This window comes from Loxodonta africana, chromosome 3 (genome assembly GCF_030014295.1).
Source record: "Loxodonta africana isolate mLoxAfr1 chromosome 3, mLoxAfr1.hap2, whole genome shotgun sequence".
Lineage (NCBI taxonomy): Eukaryota > Metazoa > Chordata > Mammalia > Proboscidea > Elephantidae > Loxodonta > Loxodonta africana.
This window is the reverse complement of record NC_087344.1, coordinates 92,867,922-92,894,553: the sequence shown is the minus strand read 5'-3', so window position 1 is coordinate 92,894,553 and position 26,632 is coordinate 92,867,922. Positions and strand designations below refer to the sequence as shown.

The 26,632-nt window shown below is 45.1% G+C and overlaps 1 protein-coding gene across 1 annotated transcript in view; it reads right to left on the bottom strand.

The window, feature by feature from the left end:
• The window catches only part of MROH7 (maestro heat like repeat family member 7), a 61,452-nt gene extending 41,464 nt beyond the window's left edge, over window positions 1–19,988 (bottom strand). The window contains exons 1-8 of the mRNA XM_003411061.3: window positions 18,050–19,988; window positions 8,091–8,164; window positions 5,893–5,976; window positions 4,882–4,961; window positions 4,464–4,593; window positions 2,378–2,473; window positions 1,780–1,884; window positions 1,440–1,575 (exon numbers count right to left, since the gene is read on the bottom strand). Of these exons, the coding sequence (XP_003411109.2) occupies window positions 1,440–1,575; window positions 1,780–1,884; window positions 2,378–2,473; window positions 4,464–4,593; window positions 4,882–4,961; window positions 5,893–5,976; window positions 8,091–8,164; window positions 18,050–19,247 (1,903 nt within the window). The 5' untranslated portion in view covers window positions 19,248–19,988. The remainder of the gene's footprint in view (window positions 1–1,439; window positions 1,576–1,779; window positions 1,885–2,377; window positions 2,474–4,463; window positions 4,594–4,881; window positions 4,962–5,892; window positions 5,977–8,090; window positions 8,165–18,049) is intronic.
• Between the last annotated feature and the right edge of the window lie 6,644 nt (window positions 19,989–26,632).

The following is a 26,632-nucleotide window of genomic DNA, read 5'->3' as shown; positions in this document are numbered from 1 at the left end:
AGATAAACAATGAATAATTTTTAGTATAAGTATGTCCCAAATATACTAAAAATTATTCATTTATCTGAAATTCAAATTTAACTGGACATTCTGTATTTTTATTTGCCAAATCTGACAATTCTAATTTGGTCTGTAATATTCCTACCCCTCAGGCCAATCATGGAGCCCACATGGTGAAGTGGCTAAGCGTTTGGGTGCTAATCAAAAGGTCGGCAGTTCGAATCTACCAGCTGCTCCTTTGAAACTCTATGCAGTAGTCTACTCTGTCCTACAGGGTCGCTATGAGTCAGAATCGGCTTGGCGGCAGTGGGTTTTTTTGTTTTGGTTAAGGCCAGGCATAACATGGCTTATACCACCCTCACCCCATCACTCAGGAGGCGTGAGTAGTTCCCAGGGACCAAATCTTTGCCCCAACACTGGGGATCCAGAAGAGCAGGGACAGTAGACAGATCCCCGAAGCCTGGAGTGATAGGCTGAAATGAGGAAGATGGGCCTTGTAGGTGAGGGACAAAAGAAACTCTATACAACAAGTACCTATAATGACCCAGCACTGAGCTGGCCTCTTCACATATAGGATCTTGTTTAATCTTTTGAAAAGCTTGCAAGTTATACCTATTGTGCCCTTTTTACAGATGAGGAGACCTAGGCCTGGGTAAGCAATGTCGTTTGCCTGAGGTCACACAGCTAGGAAGGGCCAGAGCTGGGTCTTTTACCTAGGTCACTATGTCTCCAGAGCCAGTGGAGTTTAAACAATATGTCAAGGTCCTCTGGTTTGGGGCAGAGTTGGGACAATGGAGAAGAAGAAGGTAAGTAACAGCTAGTACCATCCACCTCTAGCTGTAGGTGCAGGGCCAGATGAGTACCTGTGTCAGCCCATACCACATTCCCAGTTCCCTGATGCCAAATCTAGGGGTAGTCCCTCAACAATAGGTTTTAACCACTCCAGATTCTAAGATAAGACCTGTTTTTGGTTCACTCATTCAATAAATATTCACTGAGCACCCACCATGTGCCAGTCCCAGTGCTAGGCCTTAAGAATACTGTTGTGAATAAGAAACCACCCTGGCCTACCCTCAATGGGGTAATAAATCCAGTAGGGAAGACAAAGAAGCTTGCCATTAAGGCTATCACGCCCTGGTATATGCAATAGCATGGAAACGTGAAGATAAGTCACAAATTAAGCTTGGAAGGATGAAAAAAAAAATGCTCAGGTAGAAGAAGGGTTTCTTTAAACAAAACAGGTTTGTTTGTAGGCTGTCTCTGGTTCTGAAGTGACTAAGGCTTCACACAAGTTGTCCCAGGCCCATCTGACCTTACCCTGGTCTCCCCCATATCTCACCAGCACTTTATTGCCAAGGCCCCAGCCTGCCTCACCCCAGATTCCCACGCTGAGCATCTATTCAGAGGTCTTGCTTTGGAAGCACTCAAATAGGGCTTACTCTTTTGGAGCTCCAGAATGGTGTAAAGGATGGTGATGCCGTCCAGAGCTTCCCGGCCGATCTCCTCGTCAGGATCCCCGATGCGAAGGATGAGCCTCCCCAGCAGAAGCCCCAGTGCCGGGAACCCCGAGGACATCTATTTGTGTCAGAATCTTAGAGACTGAGTCTTATTGGTTCGATAACACTATACAGTAATGGTGAACAGAGCCGAATGGTTTGGCCCTGGCAGCAGATAGAGGATAGTGAGGGCCACCCAGCATTCCCTGGATAGATGCACAGGCCCTCTCAGAACTAGGAAGATTCTCCCCATGACTGCCCACCCCTCCCAGGGGCCACTCACAAAGAAAGGCAGAGTCAGAAGTGTGTGGTTCAACACGGAGACATTGCTGTTTACAGCCCGCGCTCTCTCATGGGCTTTCCCAGAGTTCATCCAGGGCCCCAGGGGCTGTGGGGACAATAAGAGCAGGACTGAGAGCTGCAGCCTGGATGCCAGCCCCTGCTGCTGGGGTGGACAGCCAGCCATTGCCAATCAGCAGGAAGCTTCCACGGAGGGTGTGAAGGTAACTCACCACAGCCCTCATCCTCTTTTCAGAGTTTAGGGGGTGATAGGGTCCAGAAGCTGAGAACAGGGCTGAGAAACAGGAGGGAAGAAGTGGGTTGATGAGGAGAAATGAGAGGTGGAGGGTCTTGCAGACACAAGAGAGAGACAGAGAGGAGAATGGAGTAGAGAGGAGATGGGGACATCTAAAACAGGAAGATGGGGGACAGAGAGAGAGTGAAGGGGTGCAGGACTGGGACAAGGGCTGTAAGAGGGACAGAGAGGCAGAACACTGGCACAAGATGACATCCTGGAGTCAAATCACTCCTTCCTGCACCCAGCCCCCACCACTCCTGAGTCAGTTCCCCTCTCCCTGTCCCCACTCACCCCTACCCCATACCTCCAAGATGCTCTTCAGCCCAGCAGGAGTGGGGTCCTCAACAAAGAGGGCGTTGAGCAGTGTCTGCAGGGCGTCCAGGGTCTGATGATAAAGTACCTGTGGACAGGAGGAGGACCAAGTCACTAGGGAGCTTCTAGGGCAGGCTCCACCCCAGACAATCCCTGGCATGGGTCAGAGGAGAAGGGGGCTCTCAGGCCCAGGGAAGCTGCTTTCTGGCCAGGCCTCTGAGACTAACTTGATGGGTTATATTGGGCAAATGACTTCCTTCCATGTGTTACAATTTCTTCATTGGCAAATTGGTAGTAATTATCCCTGCCCTTCCTAGCCTAAACAGGTTGGAAGCAGAGGGTCAGCATTTGCTGAGAGTCTACCACGGGCCAGGAAAGTGCCTGGTGGGTTTTACAACCATAGCCGTTTGTTTTCAAATTGTTTTTCTCGTTTTACAAACGAGTAGATACTTGACCAAGATCACACAGCAAGGAAGTTTCAAGTCATGAGGAACAAATGAGAGGATGGATGGGAACGTGCTCTAGCATTGTAAGAGTTAGGAGAACCAACCTTATTTTTATTATTGTCTATGGGAAAGTTCTCTGATTCTTTTTTGAACTTCTACTCCTAAACGTAAAGATTTTCCAAGTGGGCCCTCTTAAGGAAGCCATCCCTCCTTAGAGGTTCCAGGTTCCTTATCCCACAGTTCTGGAATCGTCTTTTGGAGGTATAGGCATTACACGTACACAGGCTGGGTGGTGGGTTTGAGCCACTCTGGGAAGACCCTCTCTTCCTTGCCTCCCTTCCTCTTGTCAGCTCCCCAAGCCTGTTTCAGGGGTTCTCACTGTCCAGGCCTCCCAAGCTTTTGAACAACCAGGAGCCAGAGGTTCTCAGGTTTATACCACAACCACCAAGCAAGCCTCACCCACCAACTACCTCCTCCTTCCCTGCCATGTGCTGCCAATCACTATGCAGCACTGACCTCTGCTGGTCATGTCTGGTATGACATGACGGCTGCCCCCTCTTCTCACCTGGCAAGGATCCCCCAACTTTCCTTTGAGCCTCTCAGCACAGCCCCGCAGGGACTCAGAGCCCTCAAACTGCCAACGTGGCCTGACCCCTACCCACTCTCCAGCCTCACTTCTCACCACTCTAGCCCTCTCCCTCTGGGCTCCACCCACACTACCTTCTTGTCATCCTGCAGCCACCATGTTCTCTCTGTCCACAGATCCCCACAGAAACTGTTCCCTCTGCCTAGAATACTCCTCCTCCTACCACCCCCTTCTGATTAATTCTTCTGTAGCCTCTCCGCTCCGCCATCACGATCCCTCAGGGAATATCCCCCAGTGCACGCTCTTTGCAGCACCACCTATTGTTATTTTTAGCATTTACCACTGTTGTAATTTTGCATTTATTTGTATGATTCTTTGATAACTTCTATTTCTCCCCTCCTGGCTCCATTGTTACTGAGTTTGGCGTGAAGTAGGCACTCGGTTAACATTTGCTGAATGAAAGAATGAATGAATGTGCCTCACCTGAGCTGACACTCTCTCCTTTAACCTCCCCGCTCCCCAGTGACCCCAGCTGTCCCTTCATCCTGAGTCACCTCTGCACTCCAGTGACCCCAGCTCTCCTCTGTCCTAGGGGTCACCTCTGCCTGCTCCTCTCAGGATAACCCTGCAGCAGTATGAAGATGCTTGCATCAGCCTTTTAAGTTTCCTCTTCTCCAAACCTCAGCCCCAACTCCCCCGGTCTTCCTTTGTGATGGTCTGGTCTTTAGTCCTTCCACCCCCAAATCCTGGCCACCTTCTCTGACCATGCCAACGTTTGTCCAGAAGTAGACAGGGCCCTCCAGATGAGGGTCCCCTTGTTCTGAGGATTCACTCATTGATCAAACATCCATTGAGTGTCTGCTCAGGCCAAGAGAGGTGAGAATTGCCAAGGCCAGGCAGCTAATAAATGGGAAGTGAATTTCCAGATCGACCTCCTGAAACACCTTTCTACTTCTCTACCCTGTGAGTGCAGAAACACGCCTCAGTGTCAGGATCATGAGAGGGAGGCCCTGAGGAGGCACCTGGGAGGGCGGGGACTGCCTCACCTGTATGGCCTCAGCCTTGGCTTCATCTCTCTCTTGCATGGCCTGCACAGAGGGCAAGGAGAACACACTCTTCACGCACACATTCACCAGCTCTGACCTCTCCCGCAACCCCAGGACTGGCTGCTTGTGACTGGAGAAGAGACAAGAAGCAAAGACATCGAGTGAGGGAATGGGCCCTGTTGCTGGAGGAGAGGAAGCTAAGGATGTGGGGCTGGCGTAAGGGCTGCCTGAGATTCAGACTCCAAAAAAGGAGGGGAAGAGGTGGAGAAAGAGGGAAGCAGGGTGTGGGTGTCAGAGAGCCCTGGGCAAGGGAGAAGAAAAGGCGAAGAGTGGCAGGGGCACCAGGGAAAGGCTGCAGAAGAGACAGGCAGAGCCCGGAGGAGCAGTGAGAAGGGGTGAGGGGAGTCGTTGTGGACACCTCAGCTGGGTCAGGGTCTCCATGGCCTGCCGGCGAACACTGCTCGAGAGGGAATCCAGTGGCTCCTCTTGGATCTGCTTCTGGAAAGGGGACCCCAGAGAGGCTGATGAGAGGGGCAGGACCACGCCAGACCTCAGAGGGAGCAGGCCATGCAGCCCCTCAGCCTGCGCAGAACTCCCCCACCGGTGCCACACCCTGCTGGGCCTCCAGGAGCTGGAGAGCTCACTCGCTACTAAAACCCATCCTGGGCCCTCACTTCAAGACCACCAGAAACACCCTACACCCTAACCAGCTGCACCCCACATATAGGACTCAGCAAGCACTGTGTCAGCAGCCTTGGGATGGGGAGGCATGTTTAAAGCGCAGACGGACCTGACCAGAAAACATCATACATGGCCCTTGAAAGCTGTCTGGTTGGATTCCTTCAAAACATTCAACAAATTACTTCTCACTTCCACTTTGGACCTAGCACTTGCACAAAGTAGGTGCTCAATTAATGTTAGTTAAATGAAGATGCAAAGGGTAAGGATTTTTTCCTCTTTTTAAGGGAAGCCAAATATAGTTTTGAAAACATCGGTGGCTATCACTGCCAAAACTCATTCTGGCAGATGACTGAGAAGTGACTGCGTTTAGCAAAATGGTGAGGAAACTTTCTAAGTTTCCCACGAGGAGGAATTTCTGGGGAAAGAATGCATTAAATAATAATAACTGTTACTGGATGCATAAAGCTTTATAGTTAACTAACCATGGGGTTGTGTTCTCCCAGCGACCCATCGATACAGGTATTATCACACCTGTTTGTGAGATGAGAAGAAGGAGGCTCAGAAAAATAAAGTGACTTTTCCAAGCTCCCTCAGGAAGTTAGTGGTGGAGCTAGGGCTCAAGCCTAGGTGACCTGCCTCCTCATCCTGTCGGCTGCCCACCTCAGCCCCCTGTTTCCTCAGCAGGAAACCTCGGGCCTTCCATCCCCTCCCCACCCCGGTGCCACAGACCCGGATGTGACTTCCGCACCATCATCTTCTGCATCAGGATCTTCTTCTCTCCTTCTGAGTCCAGCAGATTCTGACCCTTCTGGATGGTGAGGCCATTCTCGACCTTGGGGGCAGCAGAGCACAAAGCCACAAGGTGAGTACCACACTGAACCTAACCCTCAGGAGTTGCTGATAGCCACCCATTAACCACCCAACTCGTTCACCTGCTCTTCCCCAGCCGCCGGCCACCTGCATTGGCTCAGGAGAAGTAACAAACCACAATGGGATCTCGGGGTGGGGTGGGGTGGAGATTTGAGAAGATCACAGTGGCAGGGGGTGGGTGGGGAGGATAATCCCTCAAGGTCAGCATTTGGAGGAGGACCAGGTGTCAGAGGCCCCCACCTCCGGTCAATCAAGGGAGAAGAAGAGCAGGAGCTGGTGAGATAGGAAAGGTCCTAAAACTTCAACTGGAAATTCTACCACTAGCCTCACTTCTTAAGGGCCTCCTAGGACATACTGGTCAGGTTAAGGCATTTTGCTACCTAAGACAGAGAACAAACACATTAACTGATGTCGAGTTAATCTATGAGTTCCCACTATCTTATGGAAGAAGCAAAAACAGATAACTTCATATAGTAAAGATAACAAAAGAAGCTTATCTGATGGAGAGGGTGATGGGTTAAAGATGACCATAAGTTCTTTCCTGCTTTGCCTACTAAGAGGTAGAGTCTATTTCCTCTCCCCTTAAATCTGGACTCATCTTACAACTACCTTTAACTAAGTGATGCTGTGCCAGGTTCTAGCCTAGCCCTTAAGGAAACTGGCAACTGGTATGTTCCTCTTTTTCCCTCTGGAACCCAGCCACCACGCTGTAAGGAAGCCCAGACTAGACTATGGAATGATGAGAGACCATGTGGAAAGAGTTCCTGGGTGATAAAGAGTCATCTTGGATGTTCCAACCCCCGACAGCAATCTCAGTCTACACCACGTGGAGCAGAAGAACCACGCAGCAGACAGAGTGAATTTTAAGCCTCTAAGTTTTGAGGTGGTTTGTTAAACAGCAACTGATAACTTAAACAGTGAGAGCGATGGTGGAGGGATGGCTAATTTGGACCAAATGATCAGGAAAGGACTGTTAGAGGAGGCGACATTTGGGCTGAGCTTTGAATGACAAGGAAGAGCTAGCCACGTGAAGAAGGAAGAGGAAGGCCTGCCTGTCTCCCCAAACTAGAGTATCAGTTCACTATTATAGCCTTAATGCCTAAAGAGTGCATACCACATACCAGGAGCTCAGTAAAAAACTGACTGAATGGCTAAATAAACTCTTTATGTAGGCACCACGCTCAGTGCGGTGTATACATTATCTAACATAGGCCTCACTTCAACTACTGCACCTATTTTATAAATGTGAAGAACCTTCCTGACAGAGGAAACAGCAAGTACAAGGGCCCTGAGACAGGAATGAGCTTAGCATTGTGAGAAACAGAAAGAAGGCTGGTGTGGAAATAGCAAGATGGGTAACCGGGAGAACGTCACAGGATGAGGACAGGTGCTCCCAAAATGCAGGGCCTCTTCTTGGTCCTGTCACCCTCCCTCCACTACCACCCTGCACTGCCACAGAGACTGGAGCTTGCTCCTAAGCAGCCTGGGGCCAGAGCCTCCCTCCTGCTTACTCCCCTGGTACTGGCTGTCCATCTGGGTTCCCTTGTATCCTGGCCTGGGTGGATTCCCTTTCTCTGAATTCTGTCCACCTTTCAGTCTTGCCAGTATATCATATATCCATATATCACAGTCAAGGTCACCAGCCTGTCTAGTCTGCCTCCACTGGACTGGCCTTCTGTGGCCTGCTACATGGCCAAGACCTGGGTTGGGGCCAACTGTGTCCTGAAAAAGGCCATATCCAGCCTTTCTGTCCCTTTCAGAGCCTCTCCCACAATTCATTCAGTCATTCAAAAAACTTCTATTGAGCACCTAGTATGTGCCAGGCACTCTTCTAGATGCTGGGCATAGAGTTGTAAACAAGACAGACAGGAATCCTTGTCGCTATGGAGGTTACCTTCTAGAGTGGCGAGACTGACAATAAGACTGATTAAGCAGAGCATAGAGCGTATCAAATGGTGATGAGTACAATGGAGGAAAGAAAAGCTGGGCAGAGGACAGGCAAAGCCAGGTGGTGTGTGTGGGGGTGGGGTGGGGGATCTCCAGGAGAGTCAGCTGGGGGTTAAGCAGGAGGCGTACCAGAGCCATGTTGCTTTCATCCTCTCTCTTCCCAGGCATCTTCACCAGACAAGAGAGCACCTCATCGAAGATTCCTGCATGTCACGATTTCAATGAGGAGAGAAAAGGGAGGGTAAAGATTAAAAAAAAAAAAAAAAACACCTTTTTTTTTTTTTTTTTTACAGAGTACAAAGTCCCCTCTCCCCTTCAATCCTGGCTCCCCCAGCAGCCAAAGAGAGCTTTTAAAAGTGTAAATGAGCTCATGTCACCACTCTGGTCCTCCTTAAAACCCTGCAGTGATGCTCCAGTTCACAGAGCACAAAGCCAGCATCCTTGCCAGAGCCTTCAAGGCCCTGCAGGGCCTGCGTTCCCTCCCCACCTCCCCAGCCCTGTCTCCCTCCGCTCTCCCCTTTCTCACCGTGCTCTGGCCACTTCTGCCTCCTTGCAGTCCCCAGAAAGCTTCCCCCTTAAGGCCTTTGCACATGTGGTTTCCTCTACCTGGGCTGTCCCCTGCCTCACCCCCTTACCCAGTGAGGGGTCACCTCCTTCAGTCTCTGCTTGCCTGCACTCCTCAGAAAGGTCTCCCTAAACCCCCAGGCTACATGAGGGCTCTCCCTGACCCTCTTCATCATCCTATTCTCTTCTTTCCACAGTTGTCGCAATTTATAATTAAACATTTATTTGTTATAGTAGATACCTGCTGTCTTGCCAACCCCAAACTTCCTCACTTTTCTTTAGGTGAAAGAACCTCTCTCTTTCCTATGGGCTGCCCATTCCATGTAGCTAGGTGAAGCTGAATTCCGCAACCCCCACCCATCAGCCCCTCTTCAAACAGAGGTGGTCTGGAACCCAAGCTTGGCCAATCTGAGCGCCTCACGCCCCGAGACACAGGGGCCATTCCAAGGGTGGGCACTTGGCTGAGTAGAGCCCCTTATGGGGGCTGAGGGCATCACCGAGGGAGAGAGGCCTCTCTCCTGAGATGGCGGTCACAGACGCCTAGACCTTCAGGGCATCTCGGCCACCAGAGGATGCCATGGAGCATGGAGCCAACAGGGATAAAAGCAGAGACGAGAGGGAACACAGAGAGAGAGGAGATTTCTGATATTATTTGAACTTTTGGATTAACCCTGCTTATATTTTTTTATAGCTAGCTCTATCCCTGGACTTTTTAGTTATGTGAGCCAATAAAGTCCCTGGTTTGCTTAAGCAACTTTGAATTGGACTTTTTTTCTAAATCGTGTTACTTATTTTTTTTATTGTGCCTTAGGTGAAATTTTTTTTTTTTTTAGGTGAAGGTTTACAGAGCAAATGAGTTTTTCGTTGAACAGTTGATACACATATTGTTTTGTGACATTGGTTACCAACCTTGCACTGTGTCAACACTCTCCCCTTCTCAACCTTGGGTTCCCCGTTTCCATTCATCCAGCTTTCCTGTCCCCTCCTGCGTTTTCATCCTTACCGCTGGGCTCGTGTGCCCATTTAGTCTTGTATACATGGTTGAACTACGTGTCTTATTGTTTATTTTATGGGCCTGCCTAATCTTTGGTACTGAGTTAAAAGGGTGTCTGGGTGCTATACTCTCGGGGTTTCTCCAGTCTCTATCAGACCAGTACGTGTGGTCTTTTTTTGTGAGTTTAAATTTTGTTCTACATTTTTATCCAGCTCTATCCAGGACCCTGTATTGTGATCCCTGTCAGAGCAGTTGGTGGTGATAGCCAGGCACCATCTAGTTGTGCTGGACTCAGTCTGGTGTTGCGATGGATTTTAATCTTTTGCAACAAAAAAGGACATTCTTGCAATGAAAAATCCCAACTTTATGGAGAGGGTCTCTTAGAAGACTTGGGTGGGCCTTGGGCTTTGTTTTCTGTCCCACCCCCCACAAATGATTCTTAATATGTAAATCGGATTGCATCACCCGTGCATAAACTCAAATGTTTATTGAATAAACTAATTATTTAGTGCCCAGCCACTGTGGTAGGCACTACTAGAGAGTCAGGGGTGAATAAAACAGACAGAATCCTAGCTCCCGTGGAGCTCAAAGACTAGTAGGGAAGATACATTAAATGTATGTAAGGTTTAGACTCCAAAGGGCCACCTCCTTACTGCAGGTGGACACCAGAAGTAAATTTGCTGTTTACCCACACCCAAGGGATTTCTTGAGATTTCATTATAGATATATGGATAGATAGATAGGTAGACAGTTTGGAAAACAAAATTGACCTAATCGAAACACACAGAACATGGCACCCTATGCCTGAATAATGCAGATTCTTTTCAAATGCAATAGAACCTTTACTAAAACTTACATGTGCTGAACCATAAATCAAAACTTAACAAATTTCAAAGGATTTAAATCACATAGACTATTTCTGACCATAGTGAAATTAAGCCAGAAATCAATAACAGAAAAATTTCTAGAAAACATTTGGAAATTTAGCACTCACTTCTAAATAATTCATGTGTCAATGAAGAAATCCCAATTAAAAACTAGAGAGTATTTTGAATTGATTGATTAAAAAAATGGAACATATCAAAACTTGTAGGATTCAGTGAAGTCATGCCTTAAGGGAAATTTATGGCTTTAAATGGATATTTTAGAAAATAAATACAGAAAATCAATGATTTAAACTTTATCTCAAGAAGAAAAAACTAAAAAGTTAAAGCAAAGAAAGTAATAAAAAGAAAAATTAAAAAGCAGAAATTGGTAAAATGGAAAGTATGCATACAATAGAGAAAACCACAAAGCCGAAAGTTCTCTAAAAAGATTGCATGAAACCTATAACTAACAATTTACTTGATGGTGAACAATGCTTTCCCTAATAAGATCAGGAACACAGCAAGAATGTCTGCTGTCATCATTTCTATTCAATATTGTACTGTCAGTGCTAGCCAGCGCAATGACGCAAGAAAAAGAAATAAAGACATGGAGATTGGAAAGAGAGAAGTAAAACTCTTATTCACAGAACAATATGATTGTCTATATAGAAAATCCTATGGAGTCTGAAAAAAAAAGCCACTAGAATCAGTTTAGCAAGATTGTGGGATCCAAAAAAATCAATATATTTCTATAGACTAACAACAAATAATCAGAAATTTAAAAAACAATAAAAATTATGACAGCATAAAAAAATTCTTAGATGGCCCACATGAACCACAGCCTCTTCTAGCCTGAGCCCAGAAGAACTAGATGGTGCCCAGCTACCACTACTGATGGTTCTGACCAGGGACACAATAGAAGGCCCCAGACAGAATGGGAGAAAAATGTAGAACAAAACTCAAATTCATAAAAAGACCAGACTTACTGGACTAATAGGGACTAGAGGAACCCCAGAGATCATCGCCCTAAGATACCCTTTTAACCTGGAACTGAAGACACTGCAGGAGGTCGCCTTTCAGCCAAATAATGAATTGGCCGGTAAAATAAACAATAACACCTGCGAGGAATATGCTCCTCTAAACAATCAACTATATCAGACCAAATGGTCAGCATTCACACAAAAGCAAAGATAAGAAGGCAAGGAGGGGCAGGGAAACTGGATGGATGGAAACAGGACAGGCAGCATGGAAATGGTGAGAGTGCTGTCATATTACAGGGAGTGTAACCAATGTCACAGAACAATTTGTGTATGAATTTTGAATGGGAATCTAATTTGCCTTGTAAAGTTTCACCTAAAACACAATAAAATATTCAAAAAATTTAAAAAATAACAAAAAATTCTTAGAGATAAATCTGACAAAAGATGTACAAGATCCATAAACTGAAAATAATAAAACATTCCTGAGAGAAATTAAAGAAGATCTAAATAAATAGATACCAAGTTCATGGATCAAAAGAATATTAAAATGTCAATTTTCCCCAACTTGATCTATAGTCAATGCAGTCTCACTCAAAATCTCAGAAAGCTTCTTTTGTAGAAATTGGCAAGCCAATTCTAAAATTCATATGGTAAATCAAAGGATTTAGAATAGCAAAAATAACTAAAAAATAAGCACAAAGTTGGAGAACTTATGCTACCTGATTTCAAGACTTATTATAAATCTACTGTAATAAATTTGTTTTGGAGGAAGTACAGCCAGACTTGTCCTTAGAATCGAAGATGGCAAGACTTCATCTTGCTTACTTTGGACATGTCGTCAGAAGAGACAAATTGCTGGAGAAAGACATCATGATTGGTAAAGTAGAGGGTCAGCAAAAAAGAGGGAAATCCTCAATGAGATGGATTGACACAGTGGTTGCAACAAAGAGCTCAGATAAAGCAACAATTATGAGGATATTATAGGAATGGGCAACGTTTCGTTCTGTTACATGTAAAATTGCTATGAGTCAGAGCTGACTCAATGGCACCTAACAACAACCACAGTAAAAACAGTATGGTATTGGTTAAGGGATAGACACATAGATCAATATAACAGCATAGACAGTCCAGAAATAGACCCACATATATAAGGTCAATTGATTTTTGAAAAAGAGGCAAAAGCAATTAAGTGGAGAAAGGGTAGTCTTTTCAGCCAATGATACTGGAAAAAATACATTACATTAAAAAAAAAAAAAACTGGATCCGTATCTCATGCCATATAAAAAATTAGCTAAAGTTGATCATAGTTGTAAATATAAAACTTAGAACTATAAAACCTAATACAAGAAAACATAGAAGAAAGTCTTTGTGATTTTGAGTTAGGCAAGTATGATCCATAAGAGAAAAAAATTGATAAATTAGACTTTTTCAAAATTAAGAATGCTTTGAAAGACACTACGAGAGAATGAAAAGACAAACAACAGAGTGAGAAAAAAATATTTGTAAATCATCTATCTGATAAAAGACATATCCAAGATATATATTTAAAAAACCTGAAAAACTCTTTAAAAAGTAAGAAAACATGCCACATTTTTTTAAATGGCCAAAAGACTTTAACAGACACTTCACCAAAGACGATATATGGATAGCAAAATAAGTACATGAAAAAAATCCTAACATCATTAGTCATTAGGGAAATGCAAATTAAAACCAAAATGAGATACAACTATATACCTATTGGAATGGCTAAAAGCAAAAAGCCTGACAATATCAAGTCTTGGAGATGATGTGGAGTGACTGGAGTTCCCATGTGCTGCTGGTAGGAACATAAAATGATACATCAACCTTGGAAAGTTATTAAAAAGTTAAACATACACCTACCATGTGATGTAGCCATTTCAATACTAGATATTTACCCAAGAGAAATGGAGGTATATGTCCTTACAAAGACCTGCACATGGATTTCCCAGCAGTTTTGTTTGTAACAGCCAAAACCTAGAAACAACCCAAATGAATTGAATTGATAAACAAATTGCAGTATATCCATACAATGGACTGCAACTGAGCAATAAAAAGAATGAACTATAGTTTTATAGATGTACATTGTAACAAGAATAAATCTCAAAACAATTTTGCTGAATGAAAGAAGAGTACATACCATATGATTCCATTTATATAAAATTCCAGAAAATGCAAACTAATTTATAGCAACAGATAGCAAGCAAGTGGTATTTGCCTAGGGACAGTAGTGGGAGGCAGAATTACAAAGGGACATGAGGAATCTTTTGGCACTAAAGGATAGTTTTGCTTGTGGTGAATGGTATAGGTGAATACATATGTAAAAATTTATCAAACTATAAACTTGAAGTAAGTGTAGTTTAGTGTATGTCAATTATAATCAATAAAACTATTTTTAATGGTAATCAAAAACTTCCTCTTACCTTCCACTCACCCCATCCCCCAAATCCTCAAGACAAAATGGTTTTACAGATGAGTAAAGAATGCACAAGAATGAAGTTGGACTCCTACCTCACGCCATATAAAAAAATTATCTCAAAATGAATCAAAGGCCTAAATGTAAGAGCTAAAATTAGAAAACTCTTAGAAGAAAACATAAGCATAAATCATGACCTTGGATTAGGTAATGGTTTCTTACATGTGACACTAAAACACAATCAACTCGAGAAAAAAAAAGTAAATTGGATATCATCAAAACTAAAAATGTTTGTGCTTTAAAAGACACCATCAAGAAAGTGAAAAAGACGGCCAGCAGAACAGGAGGATATATTTACAACTTATCTATCTGATAAGGGACTTGTATCTACACTATATGAAGAACTCTTAGCACTCAATAATAAAAAGACAAGTAATCCAATTTTTGACGACGTGGGCTAAGGATTTAAATTGACATTTCTCTAAAAATACACAAGTGGCCAATAAGCACATGAAAAGATGTACAACATCATTAGCCATCAGTGAAATGCAAATCCAAACCACAATACAGTATCATTTCACTCCCACTAGGATAACTATTTAAAAAACAAACAAACAAGCATGGACAATAACAAGTACTTGGTGAGGATGTGAAGAAATTGGAGCCCTCATACACAGCTGGTGGGGATGTAAAATGGTTCAGGCACTGTTTTAGGCTGGGTTCTCTAGAGAAGCAAAACCAGTAAAGCATATAAATATATAGAGATTTGTATCAAGGAAATGGCTCACGCAGTTGTAGAGGCTGTAATGTCCCAAATCTGTGGGTCAGGAAAGAGGCGTCTGATTCACATAGCTGAAGGGGCTGGCGAACTCAAGATTAGCAGGCCAGAGGGCAAGGCTGTTGCTCACAGGCTGTGAAGCTCACCGAATCCCAAGATCAGCAGGCAAGATGGCAGGTAAGCTGCTAGCTCAAGTCCCAAGAACTGGAGGTCAGACAAACAGGAGCCAGCTGCAGGATCCAGAACAAGTAAGAGCCCCTGAGCCCTGCCTGAACATCCGCCCACACTCGATGCAGTCCCCATGCTCAAGGAAACTCCCCTTCAACTGACTGGCTACTCACAGCAGATCCCGTCATGGGGGTGATCATGTATCAAATCTCAACAAGGAAGTGATCAAAACATTACACGACTGCCAAAACACTGAGAATCATGGCCCAGCCAAGTTGACACACAATTTTAACCACCACAGGCACTTTGAAAAACAGTCTGGCAGTTCCTCAAATTGTTAAACACACAGTTACCATATCACCCAACAGTTCCACTACTGGGTATATACACAAGAGAATGAAAACTTATGCCCACATAAAAACTTGTACACAACAATAGAATACTATGCATCAATAAAGAACAGTGACGAATCTGTGAAACATTTCATAACATGGAGGAACCTGGAAGGCATTATGCTGAGCGAAATTAGTCAGAGGCAAAAGGACAAATATTGTATAAGACCACTATGATAAGATCTTGAGAAATGGTATAAACTGAGAAGAACACATACTTTTGTGGTTACGAGGTGGGGAGGGAGGGAGGGTGGGAGAGGGTTTTTTACTGATTAGTTAGTAGATAAGAACTACTTTAGGTGAAGGGAAGGACAATACTCAATACAAAGAAGGTCAGCTCAAATGGACTGGACCAAAAGCAAAGAAGTTTCCTGGATAAACTGAATGCTTCAAAGGTCAGTGAAGCAAGGGCGGGGTTTGGGGACTATGGCTTAAGGGGACTTCTAAGTCAATTGGCAAAATAATACTATTATGAAAACATTCTGCATCCTACTTTGAAATGTGGCATCTGGGGTCTTAAATGCTAACAAGCGGCCATCTAAGATGCATCAATTGGTCTCAACCCACCTGGATCAAAGGAGAATGAAGAACACCAAGGTCACACGACAACTATGAGCCCAAGAGACAGAAAGGGCCACATGAACCAGAGACTTACATCATCCTGAGACCAGAAGAACTAGATGGTGTCCGGCCACAACTGATGACTGCCCTGACAGGGAGCACAACAGAGAACCCCTGAGGGAGCAGGAGATCAGTGGGATGCAGACCCCAAATTCTCATAAAAAGACCAGACTTAACGGTCTGACTGAGACTAGAGGAATCCTGGCGGTCATGGTCCCCAAACCTTCTGTTGGCCCAGGACAGGAACCATTCCCCAAGGCAACTCATCAGACATGGAAGGGACTGGACAATGGGTTGGAGAGAGATGTTGATGAAGAGTGAGCTACTTGTATCAGGTGGACACTTGGGACTGTGTTGGCATCTCCTGTCTGGAGGGGAGATGGGAGGGTAGAGAGGGTTAGAAACTGGCAAAATTGTTACAAAAGGAGAGACCGGAAGGGCTGACTCATTAGGGGGAGAGTAAGTGGGAACATGGAGTAAGGTGTGTATAAGCTTATACGTGACAGACTGACTTGATTTGTAAACGTTCACTTAAAGCTCAATAAAAATTATTTAAAAAAAAAAAAAAAACTTGTACACAAACGTTCATAGATGCATTCTTCAAAATAGCCAAAAAATGGAAACAACCCAAGTGTTCACCAACCGATGAATGGCTAAATAAAGCATAGTTTAGCCATACAATGGAATATTATTTGACAATAAAATGGAATAAAGTAATGTTATAAAGCACAACATGCATGAACCTTGAAAACATTATGGTTAGTGAAAGACGCCAGGCACAAAGGACCACATATTGTATGATCCCATTTATAGGAAATATCCAGAACAGGAAAATCCATAGAGACAGAAAGTAGATTAGTGGTTGCCTAAGGTTGGAGGGCATGGGGGGAGCTGAGGGGTGATGGCTGAGAGGTGAGGTTTCTTTTAGGAGTAATGGTTGCCCAGCTGTGAATCTATGAAAAGGCACCGACTTGTGCACTTTAAATGTATTTGTGTGTGTGGCATGTGAATTATATCTCAGTAAAGCTGTTAAAAAGGAGCTCTGGTGGCACAGTGGAAGTACAAATCCACCAGCCCCTCTGCAGGAGAAACGTGGCAATCTTGGAAACGCTGTGGGGCAGAACTACTCCGTCCTGTAGGGTTGCTATGAGTCAGATTCAACTCGATGGCAATGGGGATGGTTTAATGCTGTTAAAAAGAAAAAGATAAACTTACAGAAATAAAGTTCCTCTACAACATCAGTACAAATAGGAATTGTATTAGAAAATAAGATATGATCCATGATAGCAATAAAACCTAGAGAGCATGTAGGAATTAATCTATCCCTAGCTATGAGCTGGAATTGACTCAATGGCAACGGGTAATATTGGGTAAATACTTTATGAAGAATTATTTTTAATTCTAATAAAGGATATAGCCTTTAAAGGAAAATTTGAATAGATATACAAATTAACAACACTGTAATAAAAATGCCATTGTCTAGTTTTGAGGAACTAGGCAAACTTATTCTAAAAGTACATGGACTAATAACTAAGTCAATTTTGAGAAAGAATTTTAAAGAGGGATTCTCACTCTACCAGATATGAATACCATATTTTAAATAACACACCCACACCTGTAACACTTATAGCACGCCTAGGAAAATAATGTGCAAGGAGGTCGCACGGTTGGCAAAAGCATATAACGCGAGCGTTATTTGCATAAAAATATCGTACATATTACAAAGCCATGGTAATTTTTGAAACATCATAATATGGTATTGATGCATGAACAAACAAAAATAGATTGAGAAAAGATATTTACAACATCACAAATCGACAGGGGTTAAGTTACGGAACTCCTGTGTGTTAAGGGTGAGGCACAGGCTCCAGGCAGGACCCCAAGGCCCTGCACAGGTGAGGATCTCAAAGACTCAAGAGAGGTGTGCTGAGCCTAGAGCCTGCATGCTGCACTGGTAAAACTTTGGCTTGAGAAGCCCAGGTTTAAAATTTGTCAAGAAAGAAACCTTAAATGGGGGGTATAATTAGCTAATGAACTAATAATTTAGACAGAATACAAGTATTATTACTATTTTATGGAAGTATGACAGTTAAGGAAATTGAAGCTCATGAAGTACCTTGTCCCAAGTCACACAGCTAGCACAGGCTGAATACTAGTTCTTTTGTGTATAATTAATCCACTGCACATCGTGTGTAATGTGTATGTCCTTTCCCCTCCCTGCCCACAAGTCTGAATGCTGACTCCTTCCAGGTCAGTGATCTCTCTGGGGCATTTCCATTTGCCTTACTCACCCTCAGGGATGTTTTGGAAGACCGTGGTATCCTTATCCTTGGTGTCAGAGGTGGAGAACCCCAGGGGGAACTTGCCTGCCTCAACATTGGTCGCCTCGCTCCAGCCGTCCAGATTTTCATCCAGGGGTATGGTGCGAATGCTGTTGTCCTCGGAATAATCTGGCTGACTGCTCAGAGTCAGGGTGGAGGTGTCGCTGAAGAGGAGGCTGGAGCCCATGCTCAGGGTCTCATTGGAGCCCAGGACCAGGGTCATGCACGAGGATGGAAAGAGGGCACAGTTGGGCCCATGGGTGCTGGAGTGCAGGCTGATACCGTCAGTGTAGCAGGGATTCAGGGTCATGCATGAAACCTTAGTGAAGGTCACGTTCAAATCAGATCTGGGGTTGACATTTGAAACCACATTGATGGTGCCCCTGGAGCTTGTGTTCCAGGTTGCATCCAAGGCTCCTTTAGAAACAGACTCAGAGATGTTATGGGAAGACAAAGTGATGGTTTCACTTGTGTCTGGGATGGGGGTCCCTGGAGTGGCATCCAGATCCAGTATAGAGACATTTCCTGAGTCAGGATCCAGAGAAGTGCTTAAGGCTGGAATAAGAACTGCTTTTGAGCCTGGCCTGGAAACGCTGTGGCCCATCACCAGGGCCTCTTTTGAATGGGGCCTTACAAATGGGTTTGATTCAGGCCTGGAAGGATTGGAGTTACTCTGACCCAAACCAAAAACCTTGCTTGAGAGGGCATTGAAGGTCTCCTCAGAATTTGGCCCAGAGTGGTTGTCCGAGCTTAGATCAGGGGCCTCAGTAAAGCCAGGGCTCAGGATGAGATTTGAGGCTGGACAAAGGGGCCCACAGGAGTCAGGCTTTGAGATGTGGTTCGAATCCGAGCCCACAGCCTCAGCAGGGTGGGAACTGGGAGTCTGGAGGGAGGCTGGAACCGGGGCTTTAGTGTCCCCAGGTCTGGGGGTGCTATCAGACATCAGGCCAGGGGTTTCCCCTGAGACAGGACTCAGAGCTGGGTTAAGGTCTGAAACAAGAGCCAAGCCAGAACTCAAGGGTAGATTCAAGGTAGGAACAAGGGCCACATCTGGGTTGGGCACAGAGACAGTGCCAGAGCCTAAAACAGGGGCCTCACTGGCGTTGAGACTTGGCGTCATCTTTGAGTTTTCACGGAGAGTCAGACTAACTCCTGGACTCAGGGCCATGACCAGCCTGGAGGTCTTTCAGTGCCACTGCCCCCTTCTCTCCAACAGCCGACGGTTGAGCTTCCTGTAGTGCTCCTGAGAGAAAGGCAAATGTGGCCATGCCACACCTTGTTAGAGCTTTTTCATGGCTCCCTTTAGGATGAAGGCCCTCACTGTGGTTTACAATGTCCCCAGTGACCACACCCAGCCCACCTCTCCAGGCCCATCTTGCACAGCTTTCTAGGTTCCAGATGATGTGTTTCAGTTCTTTTACCACACCCTACTTTCTGTCCTTGACCACTCCCTACTCACTAAGGCCTCATACATGACCCTTATCCTGGTTCCACCAATATCACTCCCTGTTCCTTGTCTTTGACTACTTCTTACTCTCTCTTTTGGACCACTTCCTATTCTCTGTCTTTGACCACTCCCTATTCTCTTTTGGATCAAAACCAAAAAACCGAAGCAGTTGTCTTAGAGAAGATTCCAACTCATAGCCACCCTATAGGACAGAGTAGAGCTGCCCCATATGATTTCTAAGAAGTGACTGGTGGATTCGAATGGCTGACCTTTTGGTTAGCAGCCCAGCTCTTAATCACTGCACTACTAGGGCTCCCTTTTAAGGCCCTCACAAATTTCCTTGGCCTGGACCTCCTCCCATTGCCCTTTGTCAATCCTACTCCTCCAAGCAAAATATTCATGCTTTATCCCAGTGACTTATTTAGTGGTCTAGCCCCTGCAAGAAACGAGCTCAGTGATGACAAGAACTGTACATATCCTGGCCCCTGTAGCATCCCCAGCACCTAGTACAGTGCCAGGTACACAGTAGAAAGTCTACAAATACTAGAACAAGTGAGGAACCTCTTCTACCTTCAGGCAGAAAAAAGGAGAAGCCTTTTAATGGATAACCCTACTGCCACCCAGCCACACATGACTTGGAAACCTATATTCACCAACAAGGATTCCTGAACCTCAGCAGATTAGGATGGTCCTAATCAGAGACAAACCCTTAAGTCTCTAGAACTCTCCTTCAAAGAGCCATGGTATTAGCTTTCCAAAGCAGCATTGGCAGACCTGCCCACAGCCCTTAACATTTGGACTGTGCTGGGTGAGGCAGACTGTATGGAGAACCTGGGGCACTCATTAAAAATACAGCCTGCTTCAACCCAGCAATCTGACTGCTAGATGAACTCCCCAATCCCTCCACGCCACCCCACCCCCAACACCTGGACCACCCTCCCTGTGGTAATTGTGGGTACAGCTCCCCTGTATGCACGGTGTTCTTAAGCAGGAGTGGGCCCCTGGGAGGAGACCAAGTCAGGGGAAGAGTGGCTTTTTCAGCACTTACTGAGCAGAGTCTACAGACCAGACATGTACACCTTCTAACCAAATCCCCCTACACACCCTGCGTGTGCACACACACACATACAGAGTCCTGGAAGTTAGATATTCTGCCCCATGAGGAAGTGGTGGGCAAGAAGAGGAGATTCACTTATTTCATCAGGCCTCAGGGCAGCCATGACCATCTCTTTATGCCACTCTCCTGCCTAAACTCCTCCATGGATACCTGTCGTCTTCAGGACAGGGTTCCCAATCCTTGGCAGGACCTAAAAAGCCTTCCTTTCTCTGGCCGCAGCCCCCTTTTTACCCTCCTTGCCTCCCCGTACTCCCATCTCCCTCCATTCCACCTTCATTTAATTTTCCCCAAAGAGCCAGGCTCTCCAGGTCAGGTCTGGGCCTTCCACAGGCTGGAAGCCCCCTTCTCCACCTCCCTTCCCTGTCTAACACCAAAAACGTCACCCCTTTAGGCTTTAGTTCAAATGTCAAGAGCCTTCCTGGCCCCCTAGGTGAGGTCTACCTATGAGTTCCCAAGGTGCCTTATTCTTTCCCCCTCCCTGATGGCACAGTGGTTAAGAGCTCAGGCTAATAACCAAAAGGTCAGCAGTTCAAATCCACCAGCTGCTCCTTGGAAACCATATGGGGCAATTCTACTCTGTTCTATAGGATCACTATGAATCAGAATCGATTAGATGGCAACGGGTTTTATTTTTTGTTCCTACACGCAGCATCTGGCTTCCCAACCGGATAATAAGTTCCCTAAGGGCAAGGACTACGTCTGCCTTTTTCTCTGCCAATTTCTAATGTTTAGCACAGCACCTGGCACACAGCAATTGTTCAATAAATGTTTAGGTTTGTAATTTCATCCTTTTATCTCTTCATTTGCTCATCCATTCTTCTACTGACTCTCTCAAGCATGCACTAACCCGTTCACTAAATCATGTTCTGAAGCCACAAATTTTGCCATGCATCTTTATAGCTTGGCTGTAGAAAGGCTATAGATTTGGAGCCATGTAGACCTGGGTTCAAATCCCAGACTACCCTCTTAGTAGTCCAGGTGAACTTGAGCAAGAGACATCCCCCCGAACCCTTGTCTTCCTCACCTCTAAGACAGGGAGCATTAAGTCTGCCACCCACTGAAGGCCTTCCCTAAGTGATAGCTTCTCCCTTGCTGGGCATGTGGGCAGAGAGGATTAAGCACTCAGCCAGGTGGGAGCCGCCTTCATTCCAAGCAAGTGGTTGAGCACAGCTTTGCATCCTGCCTCAGAAGCAGGAAGCCTTTACTTACCAACAACCCCAGGGACAATTTTACCAAGAAGCTGATGAAATTTAAAATCTCAGGGCCCTTTGCTTGCACAGTCCCTTCCAAGGCTCTGTACCTACTTTTATGTTCACATTATCTTCTTCTACTTAAAGAGGGACCTCAAAATTATATAAAGCTTCAAGCTCCTCTCTTGGTCATGCCACATAAACACACACACACATACACACACACACACACGCACATGCACACACACAGCCATAGTTATCAAAGTGAAGCATGTTCAACCTGGGAAAATACTGGTCAGGTGCAGCTCACTGGGTAGTGAATAGGCTCTTGAAAACCTGGGCCATGGGTAAGGGTGATGATCTCCATTCCACTGGCCCAGCAGAGGCACAATACCAGGTCACTGGGCAGAGACCTCAAGTCTCAACTCTGGCTGGCCCTCCCTCTTCCATGAGAGAAGAGCAGAATATCCACCACAACCACCTCCCCCACTTCCTCCTGTTCCCTCAATCTTCCTCCATCCTCAACAGACAGACAGGGCTTCACTCAGAGCTGCCTACCAGTGGCCTGGGGCAGCCGTTGTCTTACCCTCCGCCAAAGGGGCCTTGTGCAATAGGAAGAGGGGTGGCTGTGAAGGGCCTAGGCAGCATCCAAGGGAGCTAAGGAAGCTCCCCAGAGCCTGGGGCCACTACTGACTTGGCAGCCACAAGCTGCCTATCGGCCTTTGTTCCAAGCCCTGGGGCCCCAAATGGGGAGGGCGAAGTGTGGCCATAAAACAGCTAGTCCTGTCCAAGACTGAGAGAATTATTGACTGATTCCTGTGCCCCCACCCACCTCAATGAAGCCTTCCAGGTCCTGGACAGGCATTGCTGAACCCCCCAGGGGGTGAGCCATCAATGGATCTTCCAGTTCCTCATTAAGAACATGTTTACCAGGTGTGTAGGCCCAGAATATGTTAGGCACTCAGCATACGCGTGCATGCATGCATGTGTACACACATGCACACGCACACACACACACAACATCTGGCATTTGGAGCACCTTGGACCGAGAGCATCCAAAACAGAATTCACCATCTTCCCCCCAAATTGAACCCTCCAACTCTCCTCCATTGCAAGGAACTTGCACCATCGTCCAAGCGAGAAATACCATCATTCTTGACTCCTCTCTCCCTCACTTGCTGCATCAAATTAATGGTCAGGTTCTGCTAATTCTGGCTCCAGAACAGCTCTCATATCTCTATACAGATCACAATAGAGGGTCCCTGACAGAGCTGGAGGAAAATGCAGATCAAAATTCAAACTCACAAAAAAAGACCAGACTTACTAGTCTGACAGAGACTGGAGAAAACCTTGAGAGTATGGCCCCTGAACACCCTTTTAACTCAGCAATGAGGCCACTCCTGAGGTTCACCTTCAGCCAAAGATTAGACAGGCCCATAAATCAAATAATAATACACGTAGCGTAACCATGTATAGGAGACTATATGGGCACACCAGCCCAAGGGCAAGGGAGAGAAGGCAGGAAGGGACAAGAAAGCTGGACGAAAGGAAATGGGGAACCCAAGGTCGAGAAGGGGAGAGTGTTGACGTGTCAAGAGGTTGGCAACCAATGTCACAAAACGATATGTGTATTAGTTGTTTAACAAGAAACTAATTTGCCCTGTAAACCTTCATCTAAAAAAAAAAAAACTCTACCCATCTCTCCATCACCATCACTTGTCCTACCTAGTCCAGCTCCTATTGCCTCAGAGCTGGATCTTGGAATTGTCCTCTCAAAACGGGTCTCTGTATCCAAGCCTGCTCCTGCCAGAGCATTCTCGAGACTGAACCACAAAGATCTTCCTTTAAAAATGCATGCAGAGAGACTGAAAGGGCTGACTCAAGACGGGGAGAGTAAGTGGGAGTAGGGAGTGAGATGTATGTAAACTTATATGTGACAGACTGATTGGATTTGTAAACGTTCACTTGAAGCTTAATAAAAGTTATTATAAAAAAAAAAAAAATGCATGCAACAGACAAGATGGTGTAGACTCACTTTCCCTGCTCCTCCTTCTAAAATACAATTAAGTATTATGAAATAATTCAACAATCATAAAAGGAATCCAAAAACTGGAAAGGCGGCAGTGGACTGGCTAAGAACCTCAAAACTTGAGAGACAACCCTGCAGTGAGTTTCTTGGGATTATTGTTTATCTCCTATATATCCCAAACTGGGTGCCAGAGAGGCCTGCAATAGAACTGCCAACAGCGTGCACACAGACACAAACACCAAAAAACAAAAAAAACCTACTTTCTCTAGCCAAAGGACTGGGAAATGGGAAGCCCAACAGAGAGAGAACCCCAGCAGAGGTCCCTTACCCCCAATTCTCCCTCAATGGCAGTGTCAGAAGAGCTCTGTGTCTCTGGGCCCTCCATCAGCGGCAGACAGCTTAACAGGCCCAGGAATTCCTGGCCACCCGAGTGACAACAGATGACCCAGGGAAACACCTTCTCCCCCTGAAGGCAGCACCAGTAAGGATGAACACGAGCCCAGTAGTACCAGACAAACAAAGCAGACCAGGGCTCTGAAAACTGAACTGTTGCTGGAACTACAGTTCCCAAAAGTAGACCAGAATCTGCACACTAAACCTTAGCTGGTTGACTGCCTGCTAAAATAGATTGAAATAGGATCAAGAGCCTATTAACATAGAATCCAAAATGTCGATGATACAATAAAAAATCACTCATCACACCAAAACCCAGGAAAATCTCATCTTGAGTGAGAAAAGACAATCAACTGATACCAATACTGAGATAAATCAGATGTTGGAATTTGCGACAAGGATTTTTAAGCAGCCAACATAAAAATGCTTTAACAAGCAGTTACAAATTCTCCTGAAACACATGAAAAAAGATAAAATCTCGGCAAAGAAATAGAAGTTATATATTTAAAAAAACAAAGAAGCAAATGGAAATTACAGAAAAATAAAAATCCAAAATAAAAATACTGGATGAGCTCAATAGTACAGAGATGACAGAGGTTAAGACTCAGTGAACTTGAAGACCTATTAATAAAATCTACTTAATCTAAAGAACAGAGAGAAAATCAACTGAAAAAAAATTATCTCAGAGTTCTAAGGTAATAACAAAGCATCTAACATTCGTGTCATTGAAGTCCAGGAGAGGAGAAAGAGTGTGGGGTTGAAAAGGCGTTCAAGCAAATAATGGCTGAAAATGTCCCAAATTTAGTGAAAGACATAAACATACAGAGTTTGGAAGCTGAGCAAACACCAAAATGGAATAAATCCAAAGAAATACATTTCAAAATAGATCATAACTAAACTTCTGAAAACTAAGAAAAAAAATATTAGAAGCAACCAGAGGGAATTGACACACTACCCATAGAGGAACACAAGTTTGAGTGACAGCAGATTTTTCATCTGAAATCATGGAGGCCAGCAGGAAGTGGCAAGAATTTTTCAAGTGCTGAAAGAAAAGATCTGTCAACCACAAATTCTATACCCAATGATGCTATCCTTCAGCAATGAAGGGGAAATAAAGACATTCTCAGATGAAAGAAAAAATGCAAGCAAATCCAACCATGCATTCCCCACTTGTAACAACTCTGTGGCTTCTCTTGGGTTCTCGGATTGTGGAATGGAGGTGGGGCTTATATTTTTAAGATCGATTCCCAGGCCTCACCCTCAGAGACTTCACTTTGTAGCTCTGAAGGGGGCTATGAATCAACCTTTTATAAAGCATTTTATCACAAAGCTGGTGGGCAGGCCATGGTGGAGACACCCTGATCTACAGGCTGATGTTTTTGTTTCTTTCACAGGGTCTTCAACCTGCAGGCCTGGCCCTTCCACCTCCCCACCTCCCCAGCTTACTGCCATCTTTTTCCCTAACCTTGCACACCCATACTCTCAACTTCTGCCAGTGCCTCAAATGTGTTGGCCTCCCTCTTGCCTTGGGGCCTTTGCAAACACTCTTCCTCTTTACGTAACTTCCCCAAGACCACCCTCCTAAACTACAATCACTACTCCTGGCTCACACTTCAGACACCAACTTAAATGTCCCTTCTTCCAGAAGTCTTCCCAGATCCCCTAAATGTGGGTGAGGCACCCCCCCTTGTGTGATCACCCTGTACCAGGATTACCTACTTGTCTGTCTCTATCTTAGAAAGTGAGCTTGGTGAGTGTCTGGCTATCTTGTTACCCTTGTTTTCCCAACACATATCACAGTGCCTGACACACAGGGTAGGCTCAGAACACATGAAGTGAGAGAATGAATGAACAAATGACAACTCTTCAAAGGAGGTATCATCATCCTCATTTACTGAGAAGTTAATTCAGACTGTTCAGGGAGCTAAAGGCATTTTTGCAAAGTTCTCAATAAATGGCAGAGGCAGAACTCAAACCTAGCTTCTCTCAATTTATATCTTTCCCCACAATACCACAGAGGTTCCCAAAGCACGAATCACTCAGTGGAGCCATGTCTTCCCATTTCTTACTCTCTATTCTCTCTGCCACTCTTAGGCCCCTAGTCTAGAGGAAAAGTCCAATAAAAACAATGCAACTCTCCTGATGCCCAGGTATAATGCAAAACTCCAGGACTTTGGGGTCAGACAAACCTAAATTCAAAACCCACTCTGTGTCACCAGTGATTTAAAACAGTGCAGGTGGCATTCCCACTCTGAGCTTCCATCTTAATACTCAATACCCAAGATTATTATACAGAAGAGTATAAAATAATGCATATAAAGTGATGATCATATGTTCTAGCCCACAGTAGGCCCTCAACAAATGTTCACCCCTGCCA